A 13,963-nucleotide genomic window follows, 5' to 3' on the forward strand; every position below is an offset into this window, starting at 1 on the left:
TTTATATTTTTATTTTATTTTTTTCCGCTGTAGTATTTTGCAATATTATTGCAATTTTACTGCAATCGAAGGATTTTATATTTGTTGGTACGTGGTACGTAATGGAACGTACACACGGTCAAGCAGTTTGACCAACATTGACTCCACCTCTCGTTTATTAAAACATCCATCAAGTTTCACCAACAGCGACACGAACAATCAATTTATTCGACCAACAATATCACACACGAACGACCGAAGCGCCAACTTGAGCACCAACTATCACAAAATATATGGGGGTTTGTGCAACTTCACTACAAATGCTCAAACATGTTCGGCGAACTTTGACTCCACCCCCGGCAACTCAAACCAAAATCAAACCGTTTTAATTTTTTCCAACCGAGCCGCCAACTGTCAAATGGTTGTTCGAACAACTTCACACACGTCCAAACAAAGCAGCAACCGAAGCGTTTTCTTGGGGGCGGAGTCAATGTTCGTCAAACTGCTTGACTGGTGTGTACGTTGCATAAGATTGTTTATTTTCGAATAGTTGCAACACAGTGAAATGTTCAGTAGTGAAACAATTTGTGCTGCTTGGGAGCCGCCTTGCAGCTTAGTGTTCATTAAGCACTATGGTTTCTAAGCCAAGTTACCATTTTTGCATTCGTATCATTAGGCTAACATGATGATACTTTTATGCCCAGGGATGTCGAGACAATTTCCAATCCGGAAATTGCCTACACCGGCAACGGGAATCGAACCCAGCCACCCTCAGCATGGTCTTGCTTTGTAGCCGCGCGTCTTACCGCACGGCTAAGGAGGGCCCTGTCATTTTCTTACTCTTCATATAAACAAAAAATAATTTGTATAGGAAAAATCTTACAAGGGAGGGAGGGGGTCCGAAAAACCAAGAAAAAATGCTTACGTAATTAGTGAACGACCCCTTGTAACATATTCTTATGGTTGATGGAATATGTTAGACCATTTAAATGGTCCATCGTCACTAGAAATGTTATCCTCCAAAAATGTCATGCTTCCAGGGGAAGGTGAGAAGTTGTAGAAAGTGTGACGATTTTTACGGAAATTATTAAATAAGACATCATACAAAAATTGTGACAAAGAGAAAATGGGTCTGCCCAGCATAGCATAGCATAGTACTTCGTAGATTGGACACTAGTGATACTCATGTTTTTCTTTTGAAATCCTTATCCAGATTGCTATCAGAAATCAAGGTGGGTGTGGTCCTTGATTTCAATCTAGGATAAAAATCACAAAAGCATGAGGATTACTACTCCTGGCCACGCCCATCACCGTAACTTGGAAGGAAAGGAAGTGTTGATGTAGTACTTACTTAACCAGAGGCCCCCGACTCAGCGACACCCTCATAATTACCACGAAGTTGGATGTTTGGGAAGGTACTCGTTGGGTCAGGATTTGCCTGTAGCTGACAATATGACCGTGGTAGATCTTACACCGTAAGACAAAGAGAAAATGGGTCTGCGAACGCAAAATTTTGCTTGACGTACTTTATGGATCTTTCATTCGTTTCGCATCGATGTTTTTGAATCGATGAATCTTTGTCCAAAAAATATATATCCTGGCAAAAAAAAAGAAAGAAAAATCGTCATTCTCGGGGTTTGTTTCCCGCGAAAATTTCGAAGAGTTTTCAGGGAAACGTTGCGTGAGAAAACTTCCGAAGAGTTCCGAAATGTTTTCCTATGAAGTTTCGAAGAGTTTCCCGAGGAATGCATGAAGAGTTTCATGTATGGTATGCGCAGGATTCTGTGAATCTGTAAAGCAGGAACTTGCTTTCACTTCATTCAAAATTTAAAAAAAAAAACCCAGATTAATCCACCTAGCGGCGATGGTGCCTTTCTCGTGCATCGTAAAATGTACTGATAAAATCACATAGGAAAGGTCAAAAAAGCACTTTAGGGGGATAGATCGCATATTTTCTATCATTTTGCATGTTTTTGCATTAATTACTATGCATTGTCACCATTCTTGAAAAAAAATTTTTTCGATTTTGAAATTTTTTTCCAAGGAGGGATCTTTGGGAAAAACAATGATTTTTCAATAATTCCGAAATGCAATGTTCGATCGGACCAATTTTCAAAAGCAAACAATGGGACCGCATTCCCCGTCGAATGCAACTTGTTGCGAGTAAATCTGGTAATGCTAAGTTCCAAAAAGTGTGTCTACAAAATTTGTACACATACACACACACACACACATACATACATACACACAAACAGACATCACCTCAATTCGTCGAGCTGAGTCGATTGGTATATAACACTATGGGTCTCCGAGCCTTCTATAAAAAGTTTGGTTTTGGAGTGAAATTATAGCCTTTACGTATACTTAGTATACGAGAAAGGCAAAAACAAATCAAACCACCTAGTATTGGTACAGTCTTCCTCGCCTTTGGACAAGTCACCTACCTTTTTGGTTTGGTTCACCATTTTCTCTATAACATTTGAACACAATGACCGATCGTTATCAAATTCAATAGCGATCGACAAGGCCTTACCATCTTTCGAATGCAACTTGTTGTGAGGAATTTGGTTAAGGATTACTATATGAAAAGTTGGTTACATTTTTTTCTATTTTTTGTGCACACACATACATACATACTCTCACACACGGACGGACTAACATGTGCTCAGTTCGTCGGGCTGAGTCGATTGGTATATAACACTATGGGTCTACGAACCTTCTAAAAAAAGTTCGTTCTCGGAGTGACAGTAACTGATTATTAACATATTCAATTCGAAATGTTTAAATGCTTCAACTGCTTCTGATCAAATGGTGGTCTAAAGCACCAATGGTGATAGTTATGCCAATGAAGAAATTTGTTTCCCTTGTAAAAAAAATCAAAATCGAAAAATTACAAGAATGGTGGCAATGCGTATTAATTAATACAAACAAATGCAAAATGATAGAAAACATGCAATCTATTCCCCTAAAGTGCTTTTTCGACCTTTCTAATGCATTTTTTGCAATACATTATGCACGAGAAAGGCATCATCGCAGCTAGGTGGATTAATCTGGGTTTTTATTGGTAAGGACCGAAATCTCACGCCAAACCTTCTGAAACAGCTACGTGTTTTTGATGGTCCTGATTAGATCTTGCCGTTTCAATCTGATTAAGCTTTAAATAAAACTAATAATCATTACAGCTGGATTAGGCTCATTCTAATTTGAGAAACAACCAACAACTAAATAAAACAAAAAACCGTCATCAACAGATACAATTCCGAATATGTTTGGACAATGTGAATGCCGTCAATATGGAATTCATTCACGCATGCATTGAAATTCCGGTGCCATCCCTAATTGGTCTTCCTTTAGAAATTCTACGAAAACATTCCACCTTCCCGTGAATATTCAACTTACATATTTCCCGTGGCTGTACATTTAACAGCTGACCACATACCACGATGCTTCTTCGTGCTCTAGAAAGCGTCAATGGCAAGCACAAAAAAAAAGTCTGGCAAAAGCATTCCACGTATCTCCCATTATGTTCATAACCACCTAACCGCATCCAGCCTGAGCCGCACCGCCCGCGATGCCTGTGGCATCCACAGGATTATCCGTGGTAAGAATAATCCCGCTGCTCATATATGTGCAACCCATCAGCCAGCCACCAGCCACCTACCTTCAAAAGCTGTTTTCACTAACCTTCAACAATTACAGTTAAAACTTAAATGGTATTGCTATAATTTCCATGGAATTATTATCACTTTCAGACTCTCTCCCCCGTTATGTCCCGCCGGCCGCGCCCACTCCGCCAGCCAGTCAGTCGCCCTTGGTTCTTCCGATTTGTAACTGAACCCATCATCAACCCACAACCGGCACGGCATGCATGGGGCCGTGTTCAAAGTTCCTTCCCGAAAAACCGGGTGGGAAGGGATTGCATTGCCCGAACGTGTGAATGGGTGAATTGAGTTTGGATGCCGAAAATAGCTATGGAACTGCCAAACGGTGTTGCCCTTGTATGGAATACCAAACAGGTAAAAGGGTACCAACCAAACCGGGGCAGGTCCACCAGCAGCAAGAACATTGCCAGGAAAAAGTTTTTCACTTACTCTTTTCACCACCAGCAGCGCGGCTGTGGTTCGATTGGACAAAAAACTGAACGTTTTACAAATTTTCATTAAAGTATTGTTTTTTAAAAAATAGTTTCCAATCTTGGAACAAATATCAACACAGCCAATTAGTTGTTTATTAGGAAAATTTGAAATGATAAATTGTCTTTATCATACATTCTCTTGGTGCTCAAATTTCATGTCACAGTTTCATCCGTACGAACCACAGTGGATCGCTCCTCCTCGCTGGGACCCGGGTTCCAGGGGGGTTGAGTATGTATGGTTTCATTTTCAGCAGTAGGTATACGATATCTGCTCTCGTTTGCTTTAATTGAATATTTTTAAAGTGGTATTACAGGGCTTATCCGATTCAGCTATTAACATCGTTCCGAAGCGTAAGTCGTTATGCATGACATGGCATGGATCGTTCTGCTGTGACTGGGTTTTTTGGGGGGTATTCGATACTGCTTAGACTAGCTCCGACTGCAAAAAGCGTGAAAAATTTCACCGAACTCTAATCACTTTATGTTGCCGTCTAACGAGAACAAATTTCCGACAGAGAGAGCCCGAAAGCGAAAGGGATTAGCGCAAATTAATTTACAAACTAACATCACACTCGACTAGCTTTCAATACTATAACTCGGTAATCGGGAGCGGCTTGTTGTAGTAGACATTATTCTGCTGCATATACGCCGGATAGCCATTGAGAATCGGCTGTACCTGGTTGCTGTACAAATTGCTCTGCCGGATCACGTAATCATCCTCGGTGATGGCTTTCTCGTAGTCGACGCTGTTGATATCGGCTCTGGGGATGGTACCGACCGGGCCGGTCGTACCGCCATGTGCCTTGTTCTTGCATCCGTTGTGCACGTACTCCCTCAGCAGACCCCGGAAACGGTAGAAGGTGAGTGCGATGGCTGTCACGATGGCCACCGCCAGCACCAGCACCGAGATTAGGTTCTTGTTCTTGTCCAAAATGTACTCGCACTCCCACTGGTCTGGCAGATGGTGCGGGCAGCCGGTTGCGTTGTAGCTAATCCTGCTGGACGTTTGCAACCGATGCAGCAACTTGGAATAGTAGCAATCACAATTTATCGGATTATCCGAAATGTCCAATGTGCGCAAACTATTCCAGGAAAACATGTTCTCATCCAATCGCTCGAAGCCGTTATTTCGCAGGCTCAAATGCTTTAGAAATAGCAACCCGACAAATGTTCCCTCCTCCAGTTCGTGTAGCGCTTTATTCGAATCGATTGCAATGCTCTCCAGATTTGTGTTTGTATGGAAGGCCGCTTTCTCGATTTTCCTCAAATACAAAGAACCTCGCAGCTCAAATCGCTTCAAATTCGATAATCCTCGAAATGAGTTTGCCGACACCGATTCAAAGTAATTCTGTCCAATCGATAGCTCCTCTAGCCTTTTTAGCACCCCCAATGCTTGGGATGGAATCCTTTCGAATCGATTATCCGCAAGATTAAGACTTTTGATGTTTTCAATTCCGGTAAACGTCTCCGTGCTAACATTACTCAACAACGAGCTTCGCACATCTAGCAATGTTAACTCGGATAGCACTCCGAATGCGCCATCTCGCAATACCTTCAGCGAATTAGTTCCAATGTATAACTCCGCCAACTTATTCACTGGTTCAAACGTTTCCTCCGATGGTACCACCTCCAACCGATTGTCATCCAGGTACAAAATCTTCAAATCCATCAGGCCTAGGAACCCTTTCGCTGACAGTCCAACCGTGGTGATTCTGTTCTGACCCATGTTGAGCTCCTCCAGCTTCACCAGCGGCGTAAAAGCCATCGCTTCAATCTGATCGATCAAATTTCCCCGTAAATTGAGCACCAGCAAATCGCCCAACCCTACGAACGTCCTGTTCGACACCACGCTGATCTTGTTGTGGTTCAGATGCAGCTGCTGCAGTTTGTTCTGCCGGGCGAAGGTTCGATCGGGAATGTTGAACAGATAATTGTAGCTCAGGTCCAGCAGGGTTAATTCCGAGTAGAACTGGACCGACGAGTCGATTATGCGGATTTTGTTGTTTCGGATTACCAGCCGCTGGATGGACGGATTCAGCGCAATGGGAACCACGTCCAGGTGGCCTTCTTCACAGTTGACGTCCAGCTTCTCATCGTCACAGTGGCACCGGTGGGGGCAGTGCAGTAAACTCGATGATAGATCCGGCACGATCAGCGCCAGAATGAAGAGCCACGATAGGATGAGAGTCATTTTTGTAGGGTGATCTGGAATGAGAGCAAGAGATGGAAATATGGTTGGTTACTAGTTACTTGATTTTAATATGAAAATTTTTCGGTAGTTAATTTAACATTACTTCAAAAAACTTGATTGAGTTTGTTTATAATAATTGTTTAATTGAATTCTAAATCGCACAAATCTTCTACACATAAATCACTTTTTTCTGAAAAGTAAGTCCAGTTCAGGAATTGTATTATAGAAAAAATAATGGATCAAACATTTAAAACAGAACGCCAATTGATAAAAATAGTGATAAAAATCACTCAACTACTTTTCCATACCAACGAAATGGATGCTTCAATGACCATTATTCAACTCAAAAGAGTTGCATAAAATCCATTATAACATTATAACAACATTATAACTGAAGTTACATGACTACATTTAGCTTACTAGTATGGGTTGGGTATTTGTTCCAATAGTGTATTCTTTGCATCGCGTAATAAATGAAAAATATGTTTTATTCATTAGAAAAACTAAAAATGTAAATAAAAACCCTGATTAATCCACCTAGCGGTGCATGGGGCCTTTCTCGTTCATATAAAAATATTATATCATCCAATTTTCAATGATAAACAATGGGACAGGATTTGGTGTCGAATGCAACTTGTTGCGAGCGAATCGGTTCAGAACAAAGTTTAGAAAAAATGAGTGACGTTTTTACACACGATCTTTTGAGAAAAAAAGTATTTTGGCCATTACTTCCAAGCTCATAGCCCGATCCGACCAATTTTGAATAGGAAATAATAGGGCAGAGTTCTGTGTTGAATGCAAATTTTGGGATCAAATCCGTTGAGAATAAGTGCCTGAAAATGGGTAACATTTTTTGCAAGCACACACACACATACAGACAGAAACACATGGAGTACCAATTGGATCAATACTAGTGAGATCCTGATAATGACATTCTGTTAACGAACCTTGTCTTGGATATCGTATTATTGTGAAAGCGAGGGCTGGCAGTCTGACATTCTACTCTCTTAGGAAAGCCGTCACCCGGCTGACTCAAAACTACTAGTGGGCTAATGGCTTACGTCCCCTACAACCGTGGCGGGCCTTGTAACACGCCATCCAATCCTGCCATCAAGCTTTGCCTGCTGGGAGGGAGTAGACCATTATGCCCTTTCCTGATTTGCGCTGATCAGGCTCTAAACACGTAAGAGTCGTCCCCCACATATGGCCTCTCTGCAAGAATAATCATGGGATCATTAAAGGCGACTACTCCAGCAGGACTCGACGGCAGCCACAAGGAAGACCCAACAATAATGAGTGATTCAAAAATCAATTCTTCTTTTGATGAGGCGTTAGCTATGGAGGTGGTAAACCTCTTTGCCAAAGAGGGTTTGGCGAGGCCTCCTCCCAGAGGGGTGGAGTGCGGAGTGACGGAAGCTGCAACTAGTCTCCCCAGCAGTGATGGAGGAATAGCCCTATTAGCACGCTCGGTGTTCACGACCGCAAGGCAAAACATCAGTAAGGAATTGAAACAGAACCTTCGGATGCTATGCCAGGCTGTTCGAGTCGCAAAACAAGAACAGGACGCTTTTATCAGGTGGGAAACGAGAAGGCCGACAAAGGCGCCCAAACCGATGCCTTCTGCTTCCTTGGATGAACGACTATGGCACATGAGACGATTAGTTTCGCCCTAAAGGCCAATGAGAAAAAGACTGCGCCTAACCCGAAACGGCCCATGTAGCAATCTGGTGCAGGCGCTAAGAGCAAAGCCCAAAGACGTGCGACCATAAAGGCCAAACGTTGTCTGGACGGAGCAGGTCGGGGTGCAGAGTCAACCCGAAAAGGCAACTTCCCCGCTCCTAATAAGGCGAAAGGGACCAACTAGACGCAAGTCGCCGGGTCGCAAGAGGGTACCAGCCGGCTGGTGCCATCGGCACAAGCGACCAAAAATCCTTGGCAGCTGGTCAGTCGCATCTGGTCAGCAGCAAGCGCATCTCGACCCGCAAAGAAAGCTAAGAACAGAGGCGTGGCCTTGTAGGTGAAAACTGACAAGGATAAGTACGCCGGAGTCCTCAAACCAATGCGGGCGGCCGAAAAACCTTCGGCGCTGGGTCAGGACGGGTGAAGTGCCGAAATGCGAAGCAGAAGCTAGCGAGCGTACTTTAAGAAGCTGCCCCAAGCCGATGACGCCCTTCTGGCTTAGCAAGCTCCAGAAAAGCCTCTTGAGAGGAGGCTTCCGAGCCTCTTGAGAGGAGGCTTCCGAGCCTCTTGAGAGGAGGCTTCCAAGCCTTTTAACAGGAGGCTTCCGAGCCTTTTAAGAGGAGGCTTCCGAGCCTCTTGAGAGGAGGCTTCCGAGCCTTTTAAGAGGAGGCTTCCGAGCATCTTAAGAGGAGGCTTCCGAGCCTCTTAAGAGGAGGCTTCCGAGCCTCTTAAGAGGAGGCTTCCAGGCCTCTTAAGAGGAGGCTTCTGAGCCTCTTAAAAGGAGGCTTCTGATCCTCTTAAGAGGAGGCTTCCGAGCCTCTTAACAGGAGGCTTGCGAGCCTCTTAAGAGGAGGCTTCCGAGCCTCTTAAGAGGAGGCTTCCGAGCCTCTTAAGAGGAGGCTTCCGAGCCTCTTAAGAGGAGGCTTCCGAGCCTCTTAAGAGGAGGCTTCCGAGCCTCTTAAGAGGAGGCTTCCGAGCCTCTTAAGAGGAGGCTTCCGAGCCTCTTGAAAGCAGGCATACGAGCCTCTTGAAAGAAGGCAACCTAACCATTTGAAAGGAAGCTTCCGGTCCTCTTGAAAAGAGGCTTCCGAGCCTCTCGAAAGGAGTCTTCCGAACTGAACCTCCTCTTGGAAAAAGGCTTCAGAGTCTCTTGAAAGGAGGCTTTCGAGCTGCTTGAAAGAAGGCTTCCGAGAGGCGTAAAAGTATGCTTCTAATCCTCTTGCAACGAAGCAACCGAGTTTTAGTGAAAAAAAAATCATTTTGTTCATTCGACGTTTTGTTCGTTTGATCTTTTGTTCCGCAGCCCTTCATGTATACATTGTGCTTTAAGTGGAAGGCATGATTCAATTGGGATTTATTGATCGCATTATATATTATGTACAATATAAATTTTTGAAATAGAAAATGCACAATTATCAACACTTTATCAATGAATTTTAATTGGAATTGTTATATGTCCGCCATTACGCATTTTTGTCCGAGGTACCCCCTAGGGCCATCGAAGGTACCCCCAGGGGTACATGTACCCCAGGTTGAGAACCGCTGTTATACGAGACCGATGCCGATCGGAGAAGCGTTCCTATTACCGCAGGAGTTCCGCAAGGTTCAATACTGGACTCGGTATTATGAAACCTAATGTACGACGGGTTTCTGAAACTAAAGTTTCCTCCTGGTGTAAAGACCGTCGAATTCACCGATGGCGTAGCCTTAGAGGTCTATGGGGAATCAATTCCTGAGGTAGAACTGACCGCAGCACACGCGATCAGCATGGTGGCGGATTGGATGAGCGTTAGAGGCCTGGAGCTCGCTCAACATAAAACGGAGGTGGTTATCGTCAAGTTGGTACAACATGCAGTGATTCATGTGGGTGAAGTCGCGATCACACCAAAGCGGAATTTGAAGCTCCTTGAGGCCATAATAGATGAACAGCTGACCATGTTGACTATGCGTGCAAGAGGGCTTCTACTGCTGTGGCTGCATTATCGAGAATGATGTCGGTGGATCGTGTGCGCAGCAGGCAAGGTGGATCGATCAGGTGGAAGATAACTTGCGGACCCTCCGTAGACTGCGTGGTTGGCGACGTGTAGCCATGGACCGAGCCGAATGGAGAAGACTCTTATATACCGCACAGGCCACTTCGGTCTTAGTCTGAATAAATGAAATGAAAGTGAGAGTTAAGTGGAAAGGAATATAGTTACAGCACAAAACGGACAAGTTTTGAAGAGCCGTATCATAGATACAACTTACTGAGACTACGTTGGGCGCAGTAGGGGAGTTGCATGTAGAGCAATCTCCGAATAGTTAGTTTAGCGTCGAAAGTTGTCTAGCCAAAAACGCATCCATATCAATTTCGACATAAGGAAACTATTTCTTTTTTGAACTAATCACAAGACTGCTACAGAGAAAATAATCCTTCTTTGGACCGATTCCGAACATTCTCAAAAAAGAAAGCGGAGATGACGATGACTGCCTGTGGGGCCTGCGGAACAACTTCCGAAGAGGACGAGCCGATGATTGGGTGCGATGACTGTGACCGATGGTTTCATACGCGGTGCGTGTGCGTTACAGCGAAGGTGGCGAAGGAGAACAAGTGGTTCTGTCCGTCCACCGAGTGCCAACAGCAGTGCAGTGAGTACCTAAAGAAGCTAGTGAAGGAGGAAAAGAAGAAGAAGAGTAGTAAGAAAAATAATGCGGTAGAGGAAGAGCTCGACAGGGCTAGTAATAAGTCATTGATTCCGGTTCAGAGATGGAAAATCGTTTGAGGGAGTTAGAAGATGGACAGCAGGCGAAAGAGAGGGAGATGGAGATTGAGATAATTATTCTTCAGAATCGGATTGAGATGGAGACGCCGTTAAAAGAGAGGAAGATGAAGCTCGAGAATGCGATTAGGGCGAAACAGAGGCATGATGCGAAGGTACTCATGTAGAGGGCCCTATCAGACGAGAAGAAACATCTGGAGGAGTTGAAAAAGATGCGTGACTCTTTCGAAGTGAAGATGTGTAGTGTGCGGAAGGAAGTAAAGCAAATGCAGTTGAAAGAAGAAGGTAGCCAGACGAAGGAGAAGGCTATGGGAACGCCACTCAGAAATCCAGAGGTAGTGGTACCGAAGCAGTTGGAAAAGGAGCAAAAGGAAAAGAAGAAGATTTTCATTAACCGCGAGCAAGAGAAGAAGATTCCATTGTTTATCAACACGTACGAGGCATCCAACGAGGCGTGTGGATTCACCGACGTCGAGATTCTCGTGCGGTTGCAGGAAAACCTCAAGGGGGCAGCATTGGAAAGTGTTCGAGGGCAGTTAGTGTTCCCGAAATCTGTTTCGAAGGTAATAAGTAAGCTTAGACAGCTGTATGGTCGTCCGGAGCAACTGCTACAATGTCATCTGGAAAAGGTGCGTAGGCTGGAACCTACGGAAGCGGAAGAAGATGATGATGCTCCGTACATTCACCAATTTAATTTTGGGAACTGTGGCCGAAGCCTGTGAGGCTAACGTTTATGTTGACTTCAAGCCCGAGGCGAAACCAGGAAGCTCCAGCTTCGGAAATTAACGGAATAAGGACCCATGTGCCGTCTACAATCATGGCGCTACAGAGTCGGTCGTCAATGAGCCGGCTACGGTGGAATCTAGACAAAGGGCATGCAAGGTTTGTAAACGGACTGACCATCGTTTGCGATTCTGTCAGGATTTCAGGAGCATGACGCCGGCTGATCGAATGAAGCTCGTGCGGAAGTGGAAACTCTGCGACATATGCCTGAACGACCATGGCCAAGTTTAGAATGCGGTGCACCATAGGCGGGTGTACGGAAAGGCACAATCCGTTGCTGCATCAGGGGACTGGAATGCTCATTATGAAGGCCCACATCCAGCTGAACAGCAGTACCGGGATCAATCGGTGACTACCCTTACGTTTCTGGATGAAGGAACATCGGTTACGATGGTGGAGAAAGCACTGGCAGACCAGCTGGGCGTTGGGCTTGAGGTCCTGTGGACAGGAGACGTGGCCCACGTCGAAAAGGACTCGAGGAGAATCAACTTAATGATTTCTACGGTCGGAGGAACGCAGCACTTGCTGATGAATTAGGTGTTCACCGTAAAAGAATAATCGCTGCCGGAGCAGTCACTAGATGCTCGTACAACGGTACGAGCATCTCCATGGTCTACTAGTCACATCGTATCGGAGTAGGGTGGTCGGTATTGGCCATTTTTGACAAATACCGGTATTCGGTATTTGGTGGAGTCAATACCGGTAAAATACCGGTTTTTGTGAAAATTTCAGGTATTAAATGAAAATCTTTTGATTTGGACTTTTGGGTAAAAAACAATATTTGTTACAAACTTTAAATGTTAAAATTATTATTTGTTGAGCTGCGCAAAGAGAAACTTAAGTAGACTCAACATACTAGGCGACAAATCTCCCTATCCGCATTGGATGTTGTTGACAATGTTGCCAACTAAATGAGAATCCCCTCTCTGGTTCAACCGAAATTGGACGGATGGTTACGAAGCCATCAAAAATCTGTGTCAAGCACTTAGCCTTAATCCCTTCGTAGGCATCTTCCTCGTTCCGATCGTCAGAATTGGTCGTTGTTTCAGTTTCCAGAATCGCTTTGGAATACGCTTGCTGATCGACGCTTCAAAATCTTGTCCGCTTGCTTCGTCAAGGCAGCTATGGATGTATTGAAGAAAATCGTTTCTGATCAATTGCTTTACGGCAGAATTATTTAAAAAAGCAAAAAAATCGTGCAGAACTCACGGCAGAGTATTCCAACAGCAGCTTGAGGTTCTAGGGCTTAAAGGGCTTAAAGCTTCAACTCATAGATCCGTTTGAGCATAAATAGCATGATATTCCAGCGTGCTTTGGGGTCAGCCACTAATTCAAATTCTTTTTTTCGAAATCAGATCGGAAATATTTTTGCAGCAAATCGTTTTTCACAGGTGATTTCCGGAAAAGTACCGAACTGAACAATACGGCCCTAGGCGTGGAGCAGAATCGTCCGACGCGCATATGGTTGGCCACCACGACGAAATTACGAATGAACAGATACACGATCTGATCAAACGACAGTACGCGCTGGAGGAGTCGGTGATCTGTAAACTGAAGGAGTCCGCGGAAGACAGGAGAGCCAGGGAAATTCTGGAAACAACCACTGCATGAGTAGGAGATCGCTTCGAAGCTGGACTGTTGTGGAAGTCCGATAATCCGCTGTTTCCGGACAGCTATCCGATGACACTGCGTCGGTGCAAGCAGTTGGAGAACCGACTGAATACAAACCCTACGCTTCGAGAAACCGTACATAAGCAAATCAAGGAGTATCAGGAAAAGGGATACGCACATCAGGCGACGCCGGAGGAACTTAATAACGCCAATTCGAGCAAGGTGTGGTACATACCGCTGAACGTCGTCGTAAACCCGCTGAAAGGGAAAGTTCGTCTAGTGTGTGATGGTCGTGCTCGTGCTTTCGTGAATGGAATTTGTTTGAACTCGCAACTGATGAAAGGGCCCGACATGTTGGCAACGCTAGCAACAGTCATCAACCGGTTTCGAGAGCGGAAGAGAAATGTACAACCAAATCAAATTAGAAATGAGGACATTGGCGGTGAGAGAGAGAAATAGCGGTTTCGATATTCGGACTCGTCAAAGTTGCCTCGGAGCCTCGGAGAGAAGAAATCGGATCGGGCGGTTCATTTTACCCAGGACAAGGAGTCTGGCAACGAGAGGGCACTCGGTATAATATGGAGCCCGAAGCAGGAATATTTTCGTTCTCCACCCAGCACAGAGAAGGCGTCAAGGAGTATTTGCGAGGTGAGAAGGTCCCCACAAAGCGAGTCGTTTTGAGCTACGTTACGGGGTTCTTCGATCCGCTCGGATCATTAGCCCCGTTCACGGACCACGGTAAGATACTGATACAGGAGCTTTGGAGGGCTGGATGTGACTGGGACAAAAACATCGACGGCGAATGTTTGCAAAGCTGGCGACGTT

At 44.8% G+C, this 13,963-nt stretch overlaps 1 protein-coding gene across 2 annotated transcripts in view; it reads right to left on the reverse strand.

Annotated features, from left to right (window-relative positions):
* Positions 1 to 3,017: 3,017 nt before the first annotated feature.
* Positions 3,018 to 13,963, reverse strand: part of LOC134220987 (insulin-like growth factor-binding protein complex acid labile subunit) — a 145,544-nt gene continuing 134,598 nt past the window's right edge. For both annotated transcript variants that reach the window (XM_062700160.1, XM_062700161.1), the window contains exon 2: positions 3,018 to 6,319. In XM_062700160.1, coding sequence (XP_062556144.1) covers positions 4,704 to 6,305 — 1,602 coding nt within the window. In that variant the 5' untranslated portion in view covers positions 6,306 to 6,319 and the 3' untranslated portion in view covers positions 3,018 to 4,703. The remainder of the gene's footprint in view (positions 6,320 to 13,963) is intronic.

Source organism: Armigeres subalbatus, chromosome 3, assembly GCF_024139115.2.
Source record: "Armigeres subalbatus isolate Guangzhou_Male chromosome 3, GZ_Asu_2, whole genome shotgun sequence".
NCBI lineage: Eukaryota > Metazoa > Arthropoda > Insecta > Diptera > Culicidae > Armigeres > Armigeres subalbatus.